This window comes from Doryrhamphus excisus, chromosome 3 (assembly GCF_030265055.1).
Source record: "Doryrhamphus excisus isolate RoL2022-K1 chromosome 3, RoL_Dexc_1.0, whole genome shotgun sequence".
NCBI lineage: Eukaryota > Metazoa > Chordata > Actinopteri > Syngnathiformes > Syngnathidae > Doryrhamphus > Doryrhamphus excisus.
This window is the reverse complement of record NC_080468.1, coordinates 27,456,353-27,471,024: the sequence shown is the minus strand read 5'-3', so window position 1 is coordinate 27,471,024 and position 14,672 is coordinate 27,456,353. Positions and strand designations below refer to the sequence as shown.

The following is a 14,672-nucleotide window of genomic DNA, read 5'->3' as shown; positions in this document are numbered from 1 at the left end:
CGCTGTAGCTTTAATTCCACCCTGGGGGGCTTGAAGAAAAGCAACATCTCTCTTTGAGTTACACAGAAATAAACACAGACTCCCTCTCCGACTGCATGACGGGATTCGGGAGGGGGGGGGGTTCTCCGTACTGGGCGTGCATCTGCAAATGAGCAACGTTGGCGTGGCAGAGTGCGTCAGTCAGACGCACATAGGTAGAGTTAAAAAAACAAGCGGTTCAACCGGGCCAAGGGCTCCCGAGAGACCATGGTTATAAATAAACCTCCCACATCAGAAGGGGCCGGGAACAAAAGCACTGAATGTTCTCAAACACACAGTGAGACCCTATTTTATTTACTTTAAAAGGTCGCATGTAATGTAGTTTGGTCCTTGGAGTGTTCTTATTGCATGAACTTTAGTCTTAATCACAATGCTAATGCTTCTAGTTAACTGAAACCACCACGCAGTTATACATTGAGCAACAAGCCTTGTTTCTGGCTAAACTGAGTCTAAACTGGGCCTATCTTTAGTCTGCAGCCAGGGAGGGGCAGCCCTGCTCTGTTTGGATAGCATTAGAGTCATCTCACATTGATAGCGGGCTATCAGGGCTGCCATCGATGTGCAAGGGATAGACCATTCGGCCATGTTTTAACAGGCATTAGTGGGCAGAAATGAATACGTCCTGATGCATGTGCAGTGACATGACAGAGTAGAAGCATTAACAATCCTACAGCAAATTATTGTAGCCTTAAGTAAGTGTGCCTGTTTGAGTAATTTAGGAGTTTCAGCATAGTGGGGTGTGCTAATCTGCAGAGTTTGCAACCCATGACAAAAAGCAGAAGTGTTTCTACTACTACAACACCACGTACATTTCCCATGGTGTTCTAACCCAAGGTATTTCCGCATTTTTCAAGTCCAAATTCATGACATACAAGACCTTTTCAAGACATCTAAAAATGGGTAAAAAACTATACCACAGCACAATTTACACAATTTAGAGTGCCAATGAGCGCATTGGTTGTTAATATTGGAGGTGTCAAGTGTGTGTAAACTGTGCAAGGCTGCATACCTGTGAGTAGGCCCATCACAATAGAAACATTTTGCTGGAAGATAATTGTCCTAAAAATTATTGTTGACTGTTAATATTAGTGACATTTTTTGAGACCATTTTTTGGGGCAAAATAATGACAGTATATCCTAAAATATATAATATATATAACATAACACATTTTTATATAAAACATATAAAAACAATAAACTTTAACTTCTCAAGAATATTTAAAAATGCAATTGGAATGTCAAGAGCTTATAAATACAGTAAACATCATAATACATTTAAACAAACAAAAAACAAACAAATAAATACAATTGTACTGAAAGGTCGCATTTCTTTTGCAATGTAGCGAGCGACACTGTCTGCACCATTTTGCTCTGTTTTGTTTTTACAGTGACTGTCGGGAAGAAGGCTCTGCTGTACCTCCACACTGGGGGCTTTCCACTTAGAATTCATTCATTTATCCACTCACTAGTAGGCCCGACTCCACAATCTAGGAGACAAAGAGGCCGATATTTCACCTTGAACCAATGTGCACAGACACATGCAGAGTGAGCCATCCAACTTTTATCGTTCCATTAATCGATTTATCGATTATAGTGACAGCCCTACCTTTTTAAAAAAGTCCACAATTCCTCGGTGGACAGAGCCTGAGTTCCTACAGCAAACACCTTAGAACTTAAAAAAACAAAACAATAAATGGCAAATAGCACCAGCTGAACCAGCTGAAAAATTGCTTTGTTTGCCCATGGTGTTACAAACTTCGCTAAATGGCTTACTTAACTCCTCCCGGTCACTCAACCAATCACATTACAGGTTACCTGTGTATCTCTCTGCAACAACCATACTTCTTCCAGTAGACTTTTGAGCCCAAGTTCTTGCTATGAACCCATATCTACTTCACTACTCCCCAAAGCGACACTGTGACAAATATTTCAGACAAGGCTTTGTCTTATTATTGGTAATTGTATCAAAATGTATTTCTTTTTTTACCATTTTGGCTTCCTTATGGTTTCTGCTATGTCCCTCTCGCCAATGACAAACGTTGGCTCTGTGAGCGGCGACAACTTAATTGACTTGTGGCTTCCTGTTGTTGCAGGCCAGCGATTGTAGTTGAGGGGTCAGGGGGAATGTTCTGACTGGAGCTGGTTGATGCACTGCAACAGTCAAACTGCTGCATACGGCCGTCGTAACATCCCCAATTCCCCTTAGCTCATTTGTAAACAAGCACACCATCGATGGTGTGGGACCTCTGACTGCAAACATTCAGTGATGAGGGAAAATAAACATCGAGCTTCAACACATCAAAATTATCAACCACATAAAATGCCAGCATTGTTACGATACCCGGGACTTGTTCCTATTGCTGTGTTGTTCCAACAGTGCAAAAACTGTTTACCAGAGACTATCCGAGGGCTAAATCAATCTGATTTAATTCAGATTTTTTGCATTTGCAATTTTGTCATGCAATGTATTACTCTTTATTTTGAGAAGCCAAACATTTACTTCAGTAACCCAAATACTCTAACTGACCAGAACTACATTTCTAATCACTGAAATCTAACCAGAACTTGGCTCACGGGACCAAGTGTGGGGAAAGTCACGAAAGTCAAAATCCAAACTATGTCTATAATGCCACCCTTTAAAAAATTCCAGACATTCTAAAACAATTTAAGATATTTTAAGGTCTTGAAAACCAAAAGACGGATTTTTTTTTTTTAGACCCGCAAGGACCCTGTAACCTTTACACACACACACACACATACACACACACACACACACACACACACAATGTAAAGTGGAAATGGCCATGCTCTGTAATAGGGGTCATCAACCCGTCAATCTTTAGGACTTACCTGGTTGATGGCTGTTGTAAATTCCCTAATTATACGTCTATATTTCCAGTATGAAGGCATGGTTCAGGGTGGACTTCATGTTTTTATACCAGACACCTTAAAGGGCAGTGAAGGGTCCGTATTGGGATCAGTGTTGTGGGATCAATGCACGTATATGTTTACATCAATCTGTGTTTGTGATAAATGATAAGACAATGATAAGATAAGATGATAAGACATCACACATTATATCAAGGTCTATATAATCAAGCCCAACAAACGTATTGTGCCTGGATCCCAGAGGGGCTGTGTGGCTGAAATGCTTCAGCAACATGGTGTCCAAACTGTTACAATTGCAAATTAATGAGGAAAAGTAAATACATTATCACATCAATGCCTTCCCTTACAGGAGAGTGACCGACACACATGCATTATGACCACTGAACACGCCTGAATGCCTCACCGCTCTGCAGGCACACACCCAGCTCAGTCCCCACAGCCAGGCCAGAGGAGCCAGCGTACAAGGCAAGATATGAAAAAGCTGAAAGGTTGACACCAACAACCAATAATAACACAAAAATTTGGGGGAGGGGGAGATCCAGGGATCTTGGGCTTAAAAAAAACATAGGGACCATTGCTCTATAAAATAAACAATCCCATGTCCTGTTTGAGAAGCCTCTGAAAGCCCTGAGGGAACTGGGGCTGAAGTTAAGTTCTGGGTCAATTATGGTCCTGCTCATGATGAAATGTAACCATATTGAAAAGGGTGGCAGTTTGAAATGCTTACTTCAAGATATTCCATCAAGTTTGGTGATAGGTGGGTGACTAACTGACAATCCCTCATTAAATCTCTTCTGAAGCGTCAATCCGAATACTGTACATGATCTCAAGGCAACACACTATGGCCACAGGAGCATTTTAGTTCCAAGAACTCCAGTTACCAGGAAGTAAAAGTTTGTGGCCATTCGGTGGAAAAGAGGCTCTTGCCTTTGTCAACAAGCCGCATCGGTGTGAGTTCACTGTGCCGCTTAAGACCATTTAACAGCAGCCGGCTGCCTGCGTTGCTGCCATGACAACAGAGTGCTGGAAGAAGGGAAACCAGACTTGACTTTAAATGTCACAACTCTTCTGTAACCGCTGCAAGATGGCAAAAAAACAGCGTGAAACAACCATTTAGCTGCTCCTCAAAGAAAGGACCCAGTCCACAATCTCATAAGAGTCACCCTGGAAACTGCTCCCTGGAGAGCATCCAGACGACACACACATTATTCTAGACGTTCTAAAAATCAGCCCCCATTGATTTTTATGACGATCATTTCCATAGAGTGCCGTAGTCGTGATGGTGCAGTGGCCTCGTGCACACTGCCCACACAGAAGCAAGGGTTAATTGAGGCGGACAGTCCAAATGGTGACGCTAAGTGGCTTTCAAATTGTACTTATTTTCGCAAGTGATGCATGAATGTCACACTTAGTGCTGCCGATGTTGAAAGGCCTCTGGCCGGGATGCAAATACGCCACTGAGATCATTCCCAGCTTGCTGTCAGACGGACTTTGAGCCGGGGGGGGGAAGAAAATGTGCATGTTTTCATCCGTGAATAGGATGCAGCCACTACACAAACCTAGCCAGGTTTTTTTTTTTTTTTTCCCCTCAAGTGTCAAACGCAACCAGCTGCAGCCTCTGCATCATCACCGTGTGAAGGGGAACTTCAGTGGGAGACTCTGAGCAAACTTCTTGCTTTCATTTCCTCTCACCACATCTGACTTTTCAGGAAAACCACATCCTGGCACTGGTTCCCTAACTGCTCTAGTTACGCGATAGCTTCCCCCCGGGGGTGCCACCTTCTGAGCTCTGCAGAGCTACGGCGTTCGGACGAGGTCAAACAGTGGCGTCACACTGTGCTGGATGTGTTATCACCACCACTGTGGAACCTGAGCTCCGTTCCTAATAAACAAACAGCATCCACATGAGGATTTGGTGCTTAACTGCACCCACAACCTTAATGGAATGATGACCTTAACATGCCTTTTATTGGCACCAATCAGCCCATTGCTCTTCACTGTGCCACTGCTTGCTGACACGCAGGTTGTCGCACTCACAGAGGAATCAATAATGCACAATTATTAAGCTCGACGTGGCGTATCGGCTGCAAAGGTCAGGACAGGTTCACGATGAATAGGCCAAGGTGATATGAAACACTACAATGTTACAGTATGTTCATTCATTCACTAACCCTTATGTTCAAGGGGACTACAGGATGTTAACAAGCTTCAATAAAGAGGCTGACTAGAACAATGACACACTGTGGTTCCTACAAGGCAAACTGTCAGGACTAATAAATGCCTTTTCACAAATGGACTTTCTTCAGGCTTCTGATTGGCTGAAAGGCCTCAATGCCTCAAGGCTAGAAGGTAGACTGCCACCTGTTGCTTTGACAACCTGTAAATGGCTATTTTCATGTCCACAGCGTGTCTGTGGAGTAGGAACCAGTATTCCCTCCTCTGATTGGTCAACAGTGTTTCTATTATGCAGTTAAGAAGTGGTGGATGGAAAGTAAGGTACCCGTTTCCTTGATTCGGATGGAAAAATCATTTGGAAGACAAACATTAAAAACAGACAAGGTGCACTCACAGTCAAGGTGCTTCTTCTTGGGTCCACTGACTTCATGCGTGGTAGCCTTGCACACCGCCTTGCTGATCGCCGAGCCGGTCATGCTGTGCTGAGCTGCCGCGATCCGATCAGTAATCGATTGGCCAGACATGACTTCTCTGATATTTCTCCCCCCTCAAAAACAAAAAATAAACCAATGGGATCAATGGGTCGACTCCCAGTGGAGGACGGAGGGACAAGTCAATGCGTCTTCACTGTCAAATGGACGTAAAGGGCGTCTTTCTTTCAGGCGTGCGTGGGAACACCTGTGCAGATGAATCTGTCTAATCTACCACTAACTATTCTCAGCTAGTCACTGTTAGCTCATGCTTCCGCTGCAATCCTCGACCCAAAATAGAGTCCCGCTGCGGGTTTTGTTCACATCGGAAATAACTTTGTGCTCACAAATAAACATACTTGTCCGCTATGTCGCTTGGATAATCTCTTTTAAGAATGAACAAGGACACCTCAAGGCTAAATCCAACAACCAAAGTTCCTCCTTCTTCTTCCACGTCAACTTGTTAGCTCCTTAGCTCCTGCCGCTCATAAAAGTGGCAGTGAACTCTTCCATAGAGCGTAAAAAGTCACCCACAACAGTCAAGGACATTGTTGGAACTTTGAGGGTTTTTTTTATATATTCAAAAATCACCCCGGCGGTGACAGGTGTCGTCTCTTTGGGTGCGAGGGTTCTCGAAGGGGCGGAGGAGGGTGTTAGCCGAAAAAAAGGCTAGCGGGGTTAGCTGGAGAGAAAAAGCTGCCGGTGAGATGAAGTTGAAAAAAATGGCAACCACCTCCGCCTGCCCTCTTGTTCACTCGGCTCCGTCCTGTCGCTGCCACCTCCCAGGTTATTGGCGACTTTATGAATGGTCAGTGGTCCATATGCTGCGTGTAAAGTCCGGGCAGCGGCTTTATTCTGAGACGAAGCCTGGATGTCTGTTGGCTGGCTGAGGCTCCGCCGGACAAAATGGCAGCGTAAAAAAATCAGCTGATCTCACAACTGAGACGCATTCAATGGACAAAGCTTGGGCTGGGAATTTCTAGCTTTCAATATCTAGTAACGTTAGCTTTAAGTACAGCGGCCGACCTGCAAATTATTGATCGCCTCTCTGAGGCTGCTTTTGTGTATGTGTGCATTCGCCATGACATGAACATGAATACCAACAACCATGAGTGACAGCCATGGACGGCAATGATTATTTTCCAGACTGAATGACCTTTTTTATGCAGTTTAATTTAAATGTAGGTTTTTTTTGTAAAATGTATTCTTTCAAACTAATTCGGTTAAATATCGTAGCAAGTTGCGGTGTTCTTATTTTTTTGTTTCAAAAAAATTAATTTGGAGGGCTTTGCACACCGTCCCTTTTTAGTTGTGGCTCCAAACGAAAGTAGAGTTTGCTTTTTTCCCAACTGCACTTAAACTCACACCAGCACCACGGTGGACACAAGCTGAGTGCATCGTGCATATTTCAGCAGCGATTTTATGTTTTTTTTTTACACGTCATTGCGTCACGGAGATGTTTTTAACACTATTACATTTCCGCGCTGACATCATTGCCGGTACTCTATTACATCAACATTTTGTGACGGCGGCAAGACTTGACTCCTCAGACGCTCCGTGTCCTGGTTTGACTCCGGTCTAAATGGAACACGGTGTGCTGAAGTAGTCGTGGAACCCCCCCCCCCCCCCCCCCCCAACACATACACACACACACACGGCAATGCTGCACAGTGCACAGCCTCTATAGTAACCGTCACACAAAGGATGTGAAGGATGTGAATAATGAACAGATGCCATTCATTATGAAATGTTGCAGGTTTGCAGTGAGTCATTAGGTGTGCTGCACATGTTGACCTCCAGTGACCTATCACCTCCACATGATCCTTTCCCTTTTTATGTAAAGCCTTGCATATGCATCTGAACAGTGAATTTGATGATGATTAGCGTGTATGTCCCTACTGCAATCAAACAGCCTTTTTCTTCATTTCCCATCCCTGCAATTAAGCGATACCACCCCGGTTGAAGTGTGGGGACAAAGCAGCTGGCTGAAAGCCGACTGTCAGTCACTCTGATGTTGTCTGCAGGGATTGTACATCTTGCACCTGACTTGCATGTAATTGGGGGGGGGAGCTGCAGCGCCCAGAGGACATCAAATTATGCTCCTCACATGCTCCTTGGGGTGGGGGATTCTACTTGGGGATCTGTTGCCATCTACAGGCGGGAGGTGGAAATCCAAGTGGCCACGGCGGCTGCATGGGTGATGACTGCAACTTCTCCAGCAGGTTCTTGGATCTTCTCTGTGCATGTTTAGGTAAAGAAAGCAGCTTTACACCCATTGGTGGTCTCTACTACCACTCAACCTGTGATGTGCAACCTTGAATGATTGTCATCATAAACATTGCATTATGCTGCCAGCACTGACTCAAACATCACAATAAGAATGTTTATTCAAAATGGTCATCTTTTATGCTTGTGAACATTTATTTCTCCAAGGTTTCTGTCTGGTTGTGTGCTCAAGTTTGCTCTTTTTAAATGTTTTTTTTACCCTATAATAAAAGCGTCACTCACACAAGGGCTGCAGACATCTCCACCAGGGCTTCTGGGTCAATCCCGACAGCTACGGGCTGGTAGCAGCCAATGCAGACGTACCGGAGCACCCACAGGTATATGATGCCCGACAGGACCACCGTCATGACCAGCAGCAGCAGGCTGGCGAGGGATGGTGCGCTGTTGAGGGTGGTATGGGGAGAGTTGGCAGGGGCGGCGGTTTTGTGGGCTGTAAGCAGGAAAGCAAAGATGAGCGGGTTAAAGTTTGAATTCCATTCGGAATGTGGAACCTTTCGTCTGGACCCATCTGGCAATTCTGATCTGTCATGTCCCGTGCAGGTTCAAAAGACAACAACAGGGGGCTGACAACGACTGCTATATTTATTTGCCGTTATATTTATTTGCTGCTATATTTATTTATATAGATTGCTTTTGTCCTATTATGTAAAACTTGTAAAAAAAAAAATCTATTAAAAATAAATAAAAAATATCCCCCATAAAATAGTGACGCCACTAAGGACAAGCGGCATAGAAAATGGATGGATAGACATTCCAATATATTCATTATTGGCAAAGACCACATTCAGAAAACAGTAGGTGAACAAATAGATTGCAACTGAAAGGGACAAGGGGTCGGATTAAGTAAGCTTTGCTACTTCCTACTCCTTTTTGGACTCGGTCGGTGTGCCACACAGCTAGGAGACCCAAGTTTGATTCCATCCTCGGCCATTTCTGTGTGGAGTTTGCATGTTCTCCTTGTGTATGCGTGGGTTTTCTCCGAGTATTCCGGTTTCCTACCACATTCCAAAAACATTCTAGGTTAATTGGTGATTCCAAATTGTCCATAGGTATGAATGTGAGTGTGAATGGTTGTTTGTCTATATGTGCCCTGTGATTGGCTGGCCACCAGTCCAGGGTGTACCCCACCTCTCGCCCGAAGACAGCTGGGTTAGGCTCCAGCACCCCCCACAACCCTTGTGAAGATAAGCGGAAGAAAGTGAATGAATGACTGAATGAATGCATGGCCAGCATACTGACTTAACACGTCATGGTCGTCACCCATTGATGTTTGGGATGCTCTGGATCGTATACGGTTTTTCAGGCAAATGGAGATCCCAGCAGATACTAACTGGTTTTCAAACCTGTCCGGAACACCTCCAATACCTTTAAAATGCACATTTTGCAGTGGCCTTTCATGGTGACCAAAACAGGGCAAACCTGTGCAACCATCATGCTGTCTCAAAAGCATCTTGATATGCCACACACGCCGGGTGAATGAATCGGGAATGATGAATGCTCACTAACACAGATTTAGACATATTTGGGAACAATATCTGGGAGAGATAGGCCTTTTGTGCACATAGAAAAGGTTTTGGATCATGAAAAATGGGAGTCGCTTGTCACTGCAAACTCAAGTGTGTTGAAACTTGGCTCCACTTGAGGGGAGAGACAGGCTCAGCAGTCACCTTTCTCAGCATTTTTTTGGTTGAACTTTTTTCCCTTTTTGACAGACTGTCCTGGTGATAACTTTTTCCATACATTTCCACACATGAGAACAGTGAAAGTATGCAGCATTTTTGTTCTAACTTCACTTGCTTCACCAGCTGAATGAGTACATTACATGCATTACATTAGAAGTGTATATTCAACTTGCATACTTATTCTACTGACATAATTGATGGTTTTAGTTATATTATTTCATATGAATATGATGATTTAAGTCTATCTGTGGTAGTACATCCATCCATTGGCTATACATGTCCTCAATAGGGTTGTGGGGTATGCTGGAGTCTATCCCAGCTGACTTCAGACAAGAAGCAGGGTACACGCTGGACTGCTATCTGTAACGGATTTGAATGAAATAGAATTTGACAGCCAAAAATGAAATAAAGAAAAAGAGGGGAGCCTGCAGCACTCAATTTCTGGCTGAGGAGCTGACAGCAATACTGAAGGGTGTCAAATGGAAGATGTCTGCATGGTACAAGGATTTAATTCATTCCCTTTTCGGGAAGTGTGAAACTGTGTAACACTAAAAGAGGCACTTTATGGCATGGACCAAAAAACCACACCAAACAATGGAAGATAATATTATATCCAGTTCCAACAGTCCAAATGTTCACAGTTCTGAGGTAAAGTTACAGTAAATGGGACAACCATTCACACTCACATTCACACCTACGGAAAAATCCAACATGCATGTATTTGGGATGTCGGAGCAGGTACCCGGAGAAAAACATAACAGGACATAGAGATTCAATCCCCGATCTCCAAACTGTGAGGCTGATGTTGATGTTCTCACCAGTAGGCCGAAAGGAATTAAAGACACGCTTCTGTCAGCAAAAACCGTCGGGATGACAAATCCAGCACTAGAAGTCGCATTAATGGTAAAAAAGCAATTTATTTTCTTGATTTGTGTTAAAAACAATGACAATATTATGGAAATACATTTTTTAAAATTGGCTTTTATGGCTCTTCTAGCCAAAAAGGTTCCCGATCCCCAAATTAGCGGATGATAAGAATAACCACTTACTGTTTTCATTATTTTTTCTGTTTATTTAGACCACACATACCTCCATAATAAAGATGTTCTTGTGATTTTCAGTGTGTCAGTGAATGCATCTCGCAGTAGTCTCGTGACAATGAGGAAGTGTTCCCCCCAGGATGAGCTGATGGTGAGTTGGAGATAAATACAGTATATGGTGTTGGAACGCTGTTGATGTGTTCAGGTTAGAATAAAGTTATTAAAGAGTGGAGGCCTCTCTGTGGGGATGCTAGTGTGACGCATGCTAACATTTTGAATTGAATTAATTCATTACTTTTCTACCGTTTTTTGTCTCACAAGGGTCGCTGGGGTGCTGGAGCCTATCCCAGCTGTCTTCAGGCGAGAGGCAAGGTACACCCTGGACTGGTGGCCAGCCAATCACAGGGCACATATAGACAAACAACCATTCACACTCACATTTATACCTATGGACAATTTGGAGTCGCCAATTAACCTAGCATGTTTTTGGAATGTGGGAGGAAACCGGAATACCCGGAGAAAACCTACACATACACAAGGAGAACATGCAAACACAGAGATGGCCAAGGATGGAATCAAACTCGGGTCTCCTAGCTGTGTGGCCTGTACACTAACCACTCGTCCAAAAAGGAGTAGGAAGTAGCAAAGCTTACTTAATCCGACCCCTTGTCCCTTTCAGTTGCAATCTATTTGTTCACCTCCTGTTTTCTGAATGTGGTCTTTGCCAATAATTAATATATTGGAAAATATATTGGGAGAAAACCCACGCATGCACGGGGAGAACAGGCAACTCCACACAGAGACGGCCGAGGGTGGAATTGAACCCTGGTCTCCTAGCTGTGAGGTCTTCACGCTAACCACTATACCACCGTGCCACCGAAATTGAATCAATGAAACGTGCTATTTTTGAGAGGACTGGCCACCCGTCAATCACAGGGCACTTAAGACAACCAATCACAACCAACTTCACACACATGGATAATTTAGAGTCTACAGTTAACTAACTGTGAGGCCGCCATAGAAACCACCAGCCTGCACTGAGCAATTTTAGCCAATTTACCGAATTTGATTGTCAATTGTGGTATTCCAGGATCCGCTGGTAACACCTGACTTTGCGTTACTGGTGTTTGTCGAAAAATGTCATTGAATGAGAAGTACTCACCTTTGCTGGAATGTAGAACCAACAGCAGGCTGATGAAGATGATGGCATCCCTCCTCATGGTGGACTGAGTAATACATTATTTATCACCAGTCAATCAGTGATTAATAACTAATAATGATTAATAACTACATCATTGGAAGGAACTTACAAGGATTAAGGCGATGATGATAGCCCTCCTTTGCCAGTGTCTGTTGTCTGGGATGCAACAGGTTTCACATTCAAAGAAAAAAAGGCAACACTGTCAAAAATCAATTCTTTCTTAAAAGAGTCAAGGCAAAACAAAGCATCTGCATGAAAGAATCGGGAGACCAGAGGGACCTCTTCAACACCAGCCTCGTCACCGTAGCGACAGGAAGCAATAGATGAAAATAGAAGTTGTTGTAGCAAAGCCTGAGGAGGAGGAGGAGGAGCTGCTTCCACTGGAACACCAGCTTGAGGGATGGATGGCTGTCGCTGGTAGCTGGTAGCAACCGTTTAGATGATGATTTAGATGATTCACCTCAGGGATGTCAGAAGATACAGTTTTTATGAAGCATCACATACATAAGTCTAGCCCACAGCTTGTTTTTTATTGGTCCGCCGCACAAAATAAATTCATTCATTCATTCATTTTCTACCGCTTTTCCTCATGAGGGTCGCAGGGAGTGCTGGAGCCTATCCCAGCTGTCTTTGGGCGAGAGGCGGGGTACATCCTGGACTGGTCGCCAGCCAATCACAGGGCACATATAGACAAACAACCATTCACACTCACATTCATACCTATGGACAATTTGGAGTCACCAATTAACCTAGCATGTTTTTGGAATGTGGGAGGAAACCGGAGTACCCGGAGAAAACCCACGCATGCACGGGGAATACATGCAAACTCCACACAGAGATGGCCGAGGGTGGAATTTAACCCACTCTACAAAATAAATTAAAAACCCCAAATAAAAAAACAACACAACATGAAAAGGAGGCAAAAACAGCACTAGCAAAAGTTGTAAAAATGGCAGAAAAGCATAATGTAACACAAAAACACTGAATAGTAAGTCGGTACGGCTGCATGGCCGGTTGAGTGGTTAGTGCGCAGGCCTCACAGCTCAGAGACCCGAGTTCAAAGCCTCAACCATCTCTGTGTGGAGTTTGCATGTTCTCCCCGTGCATGCGTGGGTTTTCTCCGGGTACTCCGGTTTCCTCCCACATTCCAAAAACATGCTAGGTTAATTGGCGACTCCAAATTGTCCATAGGTATGAATGTGAGTGTGAATGGTTGTTTGTCTATATGTGCCCTGTGATTGGCTGGCGACCAGTCTAGGGTGTACCCTGCCTCTTGCCTGAAGACAGCTGGGATAGGCTCCAGCCACCCGCGACCCTTGTGAGGATAAGTGGTAGAAAATGAATGAATGAATAATGATTAATTTCTATGTATTTTAATGTATTTTAAAAGAGAAATGAAATTATAGTTGCACATCGAATTGTTTACCACATACCCCTATTTATTACAGATTAAAACCTATTTCTATCTGCGATTAAATTTGATTAATCCTGAGTTAACTATGGACAAAATGTGATCAATCACAATCAAATATTTTAATTGATTGACAGCCCTAATACAAAAGTTACTGTTTAAGGCAGTTATTTATTTACATTTTCATCAACTTCTAAGAGATGCTTCTGAGTCTAGGAGCTCCATGCTCTTCTGGAGCTATTTTTCTATTTGTTTAGTTAAAGGGTACCTATTATGCTTCCCCCACTTTTCTTACCTATAAATGTAGTTAGAATGTTGTATTATTGTGTTAAATGATTCCAACGTTTCAGGTAATGTGGTTTGCACATTTGGAAGAACATTTGGTTTCAGAGAGTTTTTTCCAACAGAAATTAAGCAATTAACCCAGGGGTCGGGAACCTTTTTGGCTAAGAGAGCCATGAAGGCCAGATATTTTAAAATGTGTATCTGTGAGAGCCATATACATTTTTTTAAACATTGAATGCAATAAAATGTGTGCATTTTAATGTAAGACCAACAGTTTTAGATATAATGGGCTCTAATTACGTAGACCAGGCACACTACCCCACGCCAATGGGGTGTGGCCAGCACACTTTCGTGAGCAGCGCAGTGTTGCTGCCATTAATGCAACTTCTGCTGCTGCATGGTTTTGCACCGTACTCAGTATATTTCATTCTTTTGGCCATCTTTGCCAGAAGGCTTCGTTCTGCAGCTTTAGTTAGGTGACTATTTGACTAAAGGAGAAAAGTTTATATTTACATGTCGACATCTCAATGACCGAGGTAGACTACCGCATTACCCAGTAATAATCGAGTTTTGGTGTTTGACCTGGAAAATATCATCAGGAAAGATAGATATGGTCGGCCGTATTGCAGTAGAAAATAGATGGATGGATTAAAATGCACAAGAAAGTTGTTGATTTTGAATATTATTTTTAACATTTCTGTGATGGTTTACCTTAAAATGTTAGCAAAAATGCATTTTTATTGTGGTAAGAAATGCTTGAGAGCCAGATACAGTCATCAAAAGAGCCCTACCTGGCTCCCGAGCCATAGGTTCCCTACCTCTGAATTAACCTAACATTCATGTTTTTGGAATGTGGCAGGAAATGGAGTAGCCGAGTAAAACTCACGCATGCGCGGGTAGAACATGCAAACTCCACACAGAGATGTCCAAGCAGAGAATCGAACCCAGATCTTCCGGATCTCCTGACTTTGTGGCCTACATGCTAACCCCTTCCTCAGGTTGCAGAGACACATAAAATGAGCGACAGTAAATCAGAGGCAAAGGGACAGGCTGTCCTCTACTCCTTGTGAGTCCAAGCATTGTGTGGCATCTCTTTTGTGCCTCCACGTCACGCCTCCAGGGGTCGCCTTGGCAACATGTTTTACAACTGGCAGCCTTATAAATCCACTATTGGCTGCGGCAAACTAGGAAAGC

The 14,672-nt window shown here is 43.5% G+C and overlaps 1 protein-coding gene across 5 annotated transcripts in view; it reads right to left on the bottom strand.

The window, feature by feature from the left end:
• Positions 1 to 6,489, bottom strand: part of si:ch211-200p22.4 (phosphatidylinositol-binding clathrin assembly protein) — a 45,049-nt gene extending 38,560 nt beyond the window's left edge. For 3 of the 5 annotated variants that reach the window (XM_058068952.1, XM_058068956.1, XM_058068955.1), the window contains exon 1: positions 5,498 to 6,489. In XM_058068952.1, the coding sequence (XP_057924935.1) occupies positions 5,498 to 5,627 (130 nt within the window). In that variant the 5' untranslated portion in view covers positions 5,628 to 6,489. The remainder of the gene's footprint in view (positions 1 to 5,497) is intronic. The other 2 variants (XM_058068953.1, XM_058068954.1) reach the window with 2 other exon arrangements.
• Between the last annotated feature and the right edge of the window lie 8,183 nt (positions 6,490 to 14,672).